The sequence below is a fragment of the Abrus precatorius genome, unplaced genomic scaffold (genome assembly GCF_003935025.1).
Source record: "Abrus precatorius isolate BTA unplaced genomic scaffold, Abrus_2018 Scaffold8, whole genome shotgun sequence".
Classification (NCBI taxonomy): domain Eukaryota; kingdom Viridiplantae; phylum Streptophyta; class Magnoliopsida; order Fabales; family Fabaceae; genus Abrus; species Abrus precatorius.
In genome coordinates this window covers 33,316,190-33,327,632 of record NW_020874428.1, presented here as the reverse complement: position 1 = coordinate 33,327,632, position 11,443 = coordinate 33,316,190, and the positions used below count along the sequence as shown (strand labels likewise).

Here is an 11,443-nt window from a genome sequence, read left to right as displayed (position 1 = left end):
ACATGCTTCTGCTTGTCTTTCTCCTTAACTAAGAATCTTTACATTGACGCGCTGTTTTTATTTTTCTTCTTCAAGAAAAAGGTGAAGAGAAATTAATGGGAAAAAGAACAGTGCATTTCATCATCAAGAAGACCAATCTAACGTTAACAGCTGGTGAATACAGTTTTGATGAGAGGATAAACATGGAGGACGAACCCTAATTATTGGTGCTGCCTTGATTGATTAATATTTAAGCCTCAAGCGGGATCGATATATTCTTATTATTATTAGGTTGAATTGAACTTATAAACCGAAAAATAATGAAAATTTTCAATCAATTCGATAAAAATTTTACAATTAACGTAATCGTAGTTACTCGTCATATAATTTAAAATCGATTTGTTGTTTTAATTATCTTTTAATAAACTTTTGAGAAGAAATTTATAAAAAGCTTTTTTGAGGAAATAAATAATTCTAAAAGAGACATTTGGCATACACTCGCAAGGAGAATCCTTAAATATGTAGATTTCGTTCCACATTCTTCTTAGTTTCTAGCCAATGGCAAAACATTGGTGTAACACAATTATTTCAGCTTGTCTGATTTGCAACTCAACCGCATGCATTAGACTACATTTTCAAGTAGGGAAGCAGTTTCAGCAGAATGTTGGGATACACAAAATCAGGATTAAAAGAAACCAATTTTATATTGCAAGACTGTGCCGACGAACTCATGGTTCATATGGTGCAGACTATGATCTTTATTGTTGGGTCTTAATATTGTTACAGTTTCTGTCTTTTTCACCCGCTTTTATTTTTGCCTTAAATTCATAAGATCTCTCTGTGGCGTTATAGGAAGGTTCTTTAGCTTGAGAAAAAAAATGAGGAAAGGATGTAGGAAATTGAGGATTGAACAACCTTATTTTTTTGTGTGATTAGAAGAAATACCAAGCTATAGGATTTAAGAACTCTTTTATGTCCCCCCATATGATTTGTTCCAAATTACTTGGTTTTGCTTTTGGTATATGATTAGCTTTATGCTGATCCAAGGAAAGATAACTTTGCTATCATGACACCTGTGATTCACTTTGTTTAAATTAATCTTTTAAATTTAATTATAGATTCAAGATAAGCATCATATCGGAAAAAAATCGTTTTAGTATAAAAATAAGCAGGGTTTTCGCAGAAAGATCACACACTTGTATATGTCGTCACTAGGGTTGACAAAGATGCTGAGTAGACATGGACACCAATTTATTTATGCTTACAGAGTGAAGTATCAATTTTCTTTAATATGACACTCTAATCGCTAATTGAAGAGTCTAACGAATACGTGTGAGTCGAGCTAATAAATAATCAAATATTAATAATCAAGCTGTTATTATCTTCATGCACTTTTTGTAAAATACTACCAATACGCATTGTAAACACACCGCGTTACGTTACTGAGTTCAAATTGGTCTCTAACCGATCGCTTTCTCGAGTCACAACCCAAGAAATGTCAAATGCTAAGCCCTTTATTAGTAAGTTACTTGTTTCAATAACACTGGTAAGAAACCCATGTAGTTGATATATACCAGGATCACATCTAAGTTTCTAAATAATACTCTGAATTATTGAGTCTTAATATTAATTAAAAACTATAACGGCATCAATGCATGCATTTGAGTCATATATTAAATAAAAATCAATTCACGAAGATTTAATGATAGTTAATTGATAGGTTAAAGTGGTCAAAACTACTTCAGATCCATGAGTCAACGGCAATCTCAATTATTCGATATGACAAAGATTTTAGAAAAGAAAATCGGGTTATATGATATTTTCTTATCCAATTTCATATTAAAATAGATGGTGTAACTAACTAGGAAGATAGTCGTTTAAGTAATTTTCATTTTGTAAAACGTAAATAGCAACGTGAATGCTTTTGGTGGGATTCATTGTAGAGAATATAGACAAGTGTACGAAGTCATCCTACTTTGACTTTAATAGAAAAGTCTACCCCGTGTTTTAGGTACGAAATAGCAGTACTAATAGAGGGCCAAGGGAGTAGATGTTGATTGTGTCACAGAAATTGACTTTGTGGATTTTCTTCACATTGAGAGTTGGTGATGCTACAGCATCTTACTTAAAATTTTATTATATAATCATTGGAAAAACATTAAACTCCCCTAATCGAAACTAATTTTATTTACTTTTGATTAATCTCAGATATAGGCACATGAAACTTAATGTAGTCAACGAAATGTTTAATTTGCGATTTTGTCATATAAGGAAGCTTTGATATGTGATATTAATTTGTCTAGCCAAAATCATATACACAACGATTTTTTCATACTGGGGAGTTATGAACATAGACATGCCCACGAGTTCAAATTTTTTCTTGAATACGACTCCAAATTCTTCAATTTTTTTTTTTATTATCCCACCACTTTCGGTCATATTTATATAAAAAAAATTATCAATTGTCAATTTTTGTTATTTTAATTGTAAAAATAAATACTCATTTTTAAATGAATTAATTTTTAATTTTTATACTTTTATTTATTGTAAAATATGTGTTAACTAGATATTTAATCTTTTAATTATATAAGTGTCCATATTCATTCATTTAATATATAAAACACCAATTAATATTATGAATATTTTTTAAATTGATTATAAATTTATAACATATAATTATTTTTTATTAATATTGATAAATTATATATCTATTTTTTATAAATAGAACATAAGTAGCACTATTTAACAAGGTAACATCTGCTGTCTATTATGAATGATAACTCATTCTTAAAAAAATCATTTTATTCTAAAATATTTACTTTTTTATTTGAAAAAATTATAACTCTTCATCCTTTAAAATTAATTTAAATTTTACTTTAACTTTTTTTTAAAAAAAATTGTACAACTTAATTTTTTTAAGTTATCAATGTTATAACGTTTTTAAAATTGAATAAAGATTTAAACGCCTAAACTGATACTTTTAAGAGCATTATTAACATCGAGAACTCACCCACAAAAAAATAAAACATTAAAATAAAAATTAAGAACATTAATAATATTTTTAATTTAAAAAATAAAAAAAATACTTAATTATATATATATATTCTCATTGACGTTCTTTAATTTGATTAATGAAAATTAAACAATTAAAACCTCACAATAACAAAATACTAAAATATGTGATAATTATTTAAAATAAACTAATGTGTATTGCTTTGCCATTACAAGTCATGGTATTCTGGCTATAACTACCCTTTCCAATATTTGTTTTATTCCCGTGTCCTAAATTTGCTAATTTATTCTTCGAATTCTCGAGTATATTTCAGCAAACCAATACGGTCTTCCAAGAAACATGATGAATACACCATATTAACCAGCAATATTTATCTCCATTAAACAGAACAACGCCTACAGTTGTGTATATATATATATATAATAAAATCACCTTTATTTATACAGCAGCTTCAAGAGCTTAAACAAATCTTTAAGCATGCAGATTCATGTCATTAAGAATATACTTGTCAATAAAATAAAGCAATTCAAATAAAAATATTGATGACAAATTGAATTTGTTTCATCTGCAAACGGGAAGCACAATTCGTCATTATCCTCTCCATATGAAAGCATAGGAGACATGTGGTTGGTTAATTTATGTACACCTCTCTCCAGAAGGAATGGTTTTCTCCTCAGTTGATGGTAAAACCACACAACTATTGCTACATACCATCACCATGATCACGTGCAAAACTGCAAAAACCCCGTAGAGGACGAATAAAATTACACTCATTGCCAAAACAATATATTTTTATAGCCAGTATTTGCAGCTAAATATTAACAAAAGCACTCACACTGTGACATACTGATATAACACATGTAGCTTTCTTCAGAGCACCATGCTGCTTCCGGGAGAAAATCCATGCTATAGTGCAAGTAACTGCACTAAGGAAAATACCGTTAAAGGCCACATTACAAGAGTTTTTTTAGATTAAACCAAGGCATGATATTACAATACAAGCTTGGATAAGCTTGAATACTCCTTTAAATATATTTTTTTTTCCCTTCTTAAAGCTAAGCTTGTTGGTGCCTTGAACCGGAAGAACCATGCTTCACCTTATTTCCCTTTTGCTACCAATTCTAGGCTACATACAATGTAAGAAGGTCAATTAATTGTTTCAAGATCAATTGACTATTTCACATTCATTGAAGCAGCCATAGTCCTCAGCTTCTTGGAAATTTCTGAGAACGATGGCCTTTCTGCAGGATCAGAAGCCCAACAACTTTCCATTAGAGACTTCCACTCAGGATCACACCATGTTGGGATTTGAGGACGTAAAGTGTTGTTCACAATTCCTCCTGCAAAACAAAGTAAAACAATAGTGATAATTGATACATATAGCCTGTTTTTCTGAACACCAGAATACTCGGAGCGCATTTAGAACTAGATTGTGCAAAGATTAAGAAACTCCATATTCTTGTTCATCAAAACAGGCCAGTTTTGATTCATTATCCTGTCTACCCATACTCTGGTACAAGTTATACACATGTTCCCATCCCAGTTCTAAAAAATTCAGTTCCTTACCAACAATAGGAATAACATGACTGTAGTCCAGGTATAGTTCAAGTAAGCATTAGAGGTCAAAAATATAATCAGAAACTGACCGAAACATAATCAATGGTACCTAACTTCAACTTATACCAAATCCTATATTACTGGGTTTTCTTTTCTTAATTTTATTACTGGAACTTCTCCAACCCCAAATTCTACACATCAATGAGGGTTAACAACAGCTCATAACAGACCATTTAATCCTGTAATACTGAAGCCCCCAGCTAAGTGTGCAATAGGTAATTGACACAACAAATTTTGAGAAACCTCACTGTAGCTGCTGTGTAGTGGAATAAGATGTGCTGTTTTGGAATTCACAACTCACTAGACTTTAGAATTCACAATATTTTACAGTAGCATATAGGGTTGGATGCTTACAAATTACTTGAGGTAGGCCAAAATACATGATTATAAACTCGATACAGAGACAGACAGACACAGAAGACAATTCATAGAAACTTTATAAAAGAAAGTGAGGAAGAGTGAAAAAAGAGAACAAGAATTACAAGTTAATGATTAAGCAGGACTGCCAAAGACAGAATTGTAACAATTCGTGCCAGTGTCATCTCACTAGAATAAATTATAACCACGTTCACTCCTACAGTTAACAAATTACTCCCTGAATACAGTATAAAACTCAAATTGAAAAGAAATCAGTCGGTGACTTCCTGAGCAAACTATAATAGAAGAACATTCCAATACTCTTTGAAGCACATCTTTAACAAAAAGATAGACAGACGAAATAAATATGGAACATAAATGGATGAGTAAAATATGTAGCAATACAAAATGCTCGGGGCATTTTGTTGGTTAATTAATTCTTACCTATTATTGAAGCACAATGCATGTCAGCATAGGGTTCATTCCCTGTGAGTACTTCCCACATGACTATCCCGAATGAATAAACATCAATCTACAGAAGTAAGTACATAGGCAAAGAAAGGTCATCAGAAACAACAAAAGGGGTATTAGCTATGTAAAGTCAAACAGCTGTGCCAATAATACCTTCTCTGACACCATATTACTTTTCCCACTAAGAAGTTCAGGTGCCATCCATGGCAAAGTTCCCCGTACCCCTCCAGACACTAGTGTGTGCTGCTTAACCTTTGACAAACCCAAATCACCAATCTGAAAAATTACACAAACATTGCTCAATCTCTGCTAGCAGGTTGCTTTTGTGTGTGTGTGTGTGTGTGTGTACCCTTATGGATACCTTGCAGACAGGCCGCTGTGGATCTCTCATATTGACCAATAGATTCTCACATTTCAAATCAAAATGCACAATGTTTTTCCCATGCAAATACTCCATCCCAAATGCAGCATCCATGGCTATAATGAGCCTCTTTCGACGATCTATTGTTCTGTTAAATTGCTCAGAATAAGAAGCATAAATACATACCAGTCCATAAGAATTTACAGGTGGGAGGGCACACATTCCAGTGCCTTAAAACATATTAAATATTGATAAAATACAAACTCGTGCATACATCAAATTACCTATCTTTCTTATGCAAGAACTGTTTCAAAGATCCATTAACCATAAATTCTGTGACTGTTGCCAAAGAACCATCAGGGCCATCACGAACAATACCATAAAATGAGACAACATTTGGATGATGCAATGAACTCAACAACAATGCCTCCTTCCAGAAATCTGCAATCTGGGGCAACAACCAGAATGAAATCACAATAGAGTTGGGGCACTAACAAATGTTTCAATATATGCTAAATTACATGTACGCATTTTTACTTGCTGAGTTGCTGTATCATACCTACATTCTAAATATCCTTATAATGTGGGAAATTAAGATTGCTGTCAAATAAAATAGCACCTCAATCTGATTTCTCACTTCAATCCCAAAAGTAATAAAGCATAGCTTAAATATTTCTTGCACAGTCAATATTTAAGCCTTTCATGAGCTCATCAAATAATGCATAGAAGATTATAATTTTTTTATTCTACAAGTATAAATCCTAGGTAAGTTAAACAAAAAGAAAAACTATCAGACACAAATAATACCAATCTTGCTCTTTCAGATGGCCTTCCAGCAAAACAACTGGCTTTTATTCTCTTAATGGCAACATCAGAACCTTTCCATTTCCCATGATAAACTGCTCCATAAGTTCCAGAACCAAGCTCACGGATCTCCTCCAAATCATCATTTTTAATAGTCTGAAAAATGATTAGGCTACTATCAAACTCTAGGCAATAGAAAAAGAAAAGATCTTGAAACGGAAAAATAAAAACAATGAGAGCATAATGGATTTAAGTAAGATGGAAAGAAAACCTGCAGTCCCCTTGCAATTGCTTCTTCCTCAGCCTTTGTAGGCTCAATTTTAGAAGTATCTACGTGATCATTTTCAGAGTCCAAATCTATATCACCATGAGCATTCTACAAGAAAAATAAACACATACCACAATATGAGCCAACATAGCACAACCACTACTCTGTCAATAAAAGAAAACAAAATCAATTCATCCTCACCGCTGGTTCTACATCATTTTTTGTTTCTTCTTTGGTATTTGAATCGTGCATCTGAGAATTGGCACGCTCATCAGCTGCGGTGTTCATCTCTGCAGCACCTTCTAATGCAGCCTTTTTTACTGTAGCAATCAACTCAGGCAAGAAGCTGAATTGATCAACTAATTGCTTTGAATCTTCTGGAGCAGAATGGTCCTTATCAGCCAGTTTCTCAACATGTCCACGTTCTGCTTCAGGCTTTGAATTTGAATTATTAGACTCAATAGGAGCAGCAGCTTCGCGTGAATTCTCAGCAATTTTATTTTTCTCCGAAAAAGATATAGTCTGTGGTGCATCAGAGTTTTCAACCTTGTCCTCATTTTTTGCTTCTATTCCTCCTCCAAGCAAACTTTTAGATTGAAAATTCATTGCTTCAGTCAATTGAGTATCACTTCTTGCAACCTCTTTATTGTGAACCATATTAAAAGATGGTTTTGGCAGCTGCACAGGTTCCATGCAGGTACCTGCATTCATGTCCTGTGGGGGATGAATGGTATCTACAGTAATTGGGAGTTGATTTTCTTCACCAAGGGGCTTGGGATTCAACTTCAGACCATGTGCATACAAATTTTCTGGGGTGGCTGACCCGTCATGTCCTGACAAGTTCTGCGATGAATCAACCCAATGATTCTGATTATCTGGTCCAATGAAAAATCCTGGACTTCCTTCTCCCCTGATTAATGCAGCATTTATCATACCATTCACCTGCTGATGTGGAGTAATTGTCTCATAAGATGGTCCAATATGAACAGGAGCAGGAGTGTTGCTCCAGAAACCATGCCCAGGTGGATGTCCACGAGGTACTGCATAATTATTATCCACAACATAAGGAGGAGGTGGATTTCCATACCTTGCAGCGTGCTCTTCCAGAGGAGGCATATTTAGATGTGGTATAGCTGTCACGGTTTGGTCAGGGAATAGTTCAGCTCCCGATTCAGGTCTGGGTCGTTGATACACATAATTGGAAGACAAGGTATGTCCATCAGTCACACTACCATGTCCAAGAGAAAAATTTACAACAGGAACATCACCCACTCTTCCAGATCCAGAGACATGTCCTCTTGATTCCTCAACCCGAGTAGTTGTCTGATGCCTCAAACCCCATCCTCTCTCATGATTCTGAGTATCAGTATAAACAGACCTATGATCATTGCTAGGCTCATTGGGATAGATCACAGGATGTAACTTTGCATCAGCATTCACCGGGAAAGAATCCTTGCTTGTCGGGCATTCTGCACATGGATTAGTAATCGGTGGAAGTCCATTACTAATATTAGAATGCTCCAGATGTGGTTGACCTCTATGAAAACCCATGCGACACTGCTCACAAATACTGTTCCCATCAAGAACATGGTGGCCATGAAGAAGATTAGCTGGAAAACCTGATTTTTCACCATGTGGTGCCCCAGTTGGCACCCACACAACATTTTCAGAATATTGTGGTTGATTGTCGTACACTGGATGATGATTTACGTGGTGTCGAGCAAACTCTTCGGGCACTCTATCAATGGACTTATCCAGTATCTCAGGAAACTGCATACGAAACCTTGTGCCAGAAGGAGAAGATGGAAATTCAACCAACGATCTGGAGTCATGAAGACCATGATGCCTAGGAGAGTAATAGGAAGGATTCCAAGGAGCATCCATTTCATTATACCTCTGGCCTATACTTTGCGGGTGCTGGATCGTGAGATGATGCATATTGTACTGTGACATAGATAGGTCCCCACTTCTCTGGCTATGAACCCCACTTTCCACACTAATTGGATTAAAGTACTGATCAGCCATATGAATCTCCTCAACAGGGCTAATCATAGGAAACTCAGCTTGTTGCAATCTCCTAAAGTCAGAAACATCATTTAAACTATTCAAAGCATCAACATACCTCCTTTCAGAATCATCCCCATCAATGAAATGTGATGAACCATCCTGCTCAGATTGCGAAAACAAAAAAATCCTGAGCCGGGTGAATCCATCCCCTGACCCCAACTTGTCATACTCTTCCATCATGTTAACCACATCATCATCATTGACAACAGAGACAAGAGCATCAAGATCCTCATCAGGCTGCTGGTACTTCAACACAGCTGCCCCTTCATACAGCTCTCTCATCTTAACCATCAACTCCTCATAGCTGATATCTCTCAGAACACTCACAATTCGCGTCTCACCGCCAACATAACGCAGCTTCCCATCTTGGGGACGGGGCATTATGCTCCCCAGAAAGCTACACAAGAACTTAACACGCCGGCTATCATCATTGGAACCAGGTGCCGAACCGGAACCGGAACCGGAACCGGTAGCCGGCGATCGAATGGGACTATCCATGAAGAAGTGTTGTCGATGATCAATTACACTCTCACACTCGCTCAAGCATTGAAACCCTTTATTACACATGAGCACCACTCACATCATCACAACAAACAACAAACAACTCCCGACAAGAACCATACAGCGTTGCCCCGTTGCTGCTACACTCAATAGGTGAGTTTATGATTTCGAATTACGTTCAAGATAAAGAAAAAATAATTGAAAAATAAAAGGCCAATCACATTTCTGAGAACAACCACGCGCCGATTACATAAATAGAAACAAAAGAATCGAAGGCCCCGACTGCAGATCCAAACTTAGAGAGAAAGGAGCTATTAGCGATACCTGTCACGACGAAAAGGGCGATACCCAGACGGAAAAATTCGAAATTTCGGAGTGTAAACATAACCCAATTGAAAAAAATTGATGGGTTTGAGCGGCGTTGTTGGTTCTCTCACACATACTATAAGGTGCGGTTTCTGTTGTATTGAGATTGTGGAAGCGCGTGAGTGCTGTACTGACACGTGAGCTTAGGGGAGGAAAGGAAGAGAGGAAGAGGAGGATGAAGAGAGGGTTTCAAAGAGGATTGTAGAATTGAAAAGGGAGAAGAAGAAGATGATGGTGACGAAGAAGAAGAAGGAGAAGGAGCGCCATAGGCACAGGCGTAAGGAAGAGAGTGGGGGCTGTGGTTGATGGATGGATGGTTTCCAAGATGCGATGCCTGTTTGCCATGTAGAGTCCCACGTGGCACTCTCTCGTAACGGTATTTCTTGGCATATTATTTATCTCCCTCGCATATGCCCTTTCGACTTACGCTCTCCTTCTGCATGTGACCACCACACCTTCAATCTTTTTTTTTTTTTCAACCATTCCCTCCACACCCACAAATTGTATTGAGTAAATATTAGCATTGATTTTGTTTTTCCATTAATTAATAAATCCAGAAGTAGTTACTGTACTGTATAGTATTTACCATTGTCCTGAAAATTAATGATTAAATATTTAATAAATAAAAATATTGAAATTATAATAAAAGTGTAATGATAATATTAAGTGTTATATCTTTTGTTAAAATTGAGACAAAAGATAAGATAAAATATTTGAGAATACTCTATATTATTATTATTGATTGATCTTATTTTATAAGATATTAATCAGACATTATATATATATATATATATATATATATATATATATAAAGAAATTAAGATATAATTTGAGTTAGTTCTGTTGTTTTTTTTTTTTTTGGGGGGGGGGGGGGGAGGCTTGTTAGCCCTAATGTTTAGAAAAAAAAAGAAATTAAACAAATTAATCTAAGAAAATAATTCAAGGTATTTTAAAATATTCTAAGATACAATTAAAATATTGTTTGATATTATATATATATATATATATATATATGATATTTATAGTATTTTTTTTATCCCTGTCGAGAGTTAATAAAGCCAATTTTATCATTGTTCCATCAGTAGTTGCTTATTTAGGGAGTCATATAAATCTATCCACATATAACCCTATAACTTATAAAAGCAACTAAAAAAAGTTTTATATTTTAAGAACATCAGTTAATAGATTAATGATTAAATTTCTATTAAAAATTATAGTGAATGCATTAGAAATTATAGGAAAAAAATGCATTAGTTACATGCTTACAATTTGAGAATTTTAAAATATTTAACAACTCATATATGTTACACTATATATCAACAAATAGACGATAGAAATCCCCTTTTAAAGAAACTCTTACAAATTAATATTTCAGGTTTGTACATGATCGATCAACGTATGCCATACACTTGTAATAAAGGAAGTAAGAAACGAAAATAAGTATGAGCTACAACACTAACAAAGAGAATTGTAAAACTTAAAATTAGAACAAAATAATGAACGGAGAAAAATGAACTCTTATAATGATAAATTGATGACGTAAAACAAAATGATAAATTCCTAAATCAACTTTTATAATGTTTCTTTTTTTGCCAATAAAATTGACTTCATTCCACTACGATTACGTAATATTCAAGCC

The 11,443-nt window shown here is 34.4% G+C and overlaps 1 protein-coding gene across 4 annotated transcripts; it reads right to left on the bottom strand.

The window, feature by feature from the left end:
• Nucleotides 1–3,352: 3,352 nt before the first annotated feature.
• Nucleotides 3,353–10,168, bottom strand: LOC113874890. 4 transcript variants are annotated; one of them, XM_027513137.1, is made up of 10 exons: nt 8,993–10,148; nt 7,072–8,914; nt 6,874–6,978; nt 6,606–6,758; nt 6,083–6,246; nt 5,799–5,946; nt 5,591–5,713; nt 5,411–5,498; nt 3,828–4,332; nt 3,353–3,726 (listed from the first exon to the last, which is right to left on the bottom strand). In XM_027513137.1, the coding sequence occupies exons 1-9, from the start codon at nt 9,502–9,504 to the stop codon at nt 4,166–4,168; spliced, it is 3,303 nt and encodes a 1,100-aa protein (XP_027368938.1). In that variant the 5' UTR covers nt 9,505–10,148; the 3' UTR covers nt 3,353–3,726; nt 3,828–4,165. The 4 variants fall into 4 exon arrangements, with proteins under 4 accessions (XP_027368938.1, XP_027368937.1, XP_027368940.1 ...); XM_027513136.1 differs by having other exon boundaries at nt 7,072–10,168; XM_027513139.1 differs by lacking the exons at nt 3,353–3,726; nt 3,828–4,332; nt 5,411–5,498; nt 5,591–5,713; nt 5,799–5,946 and having other exon boundaries at nt 6,083–6,239; nt 7,072–10,168.
• Nucleotides 10,169–11,443: the final 1,275 nt, after the last annotated feature.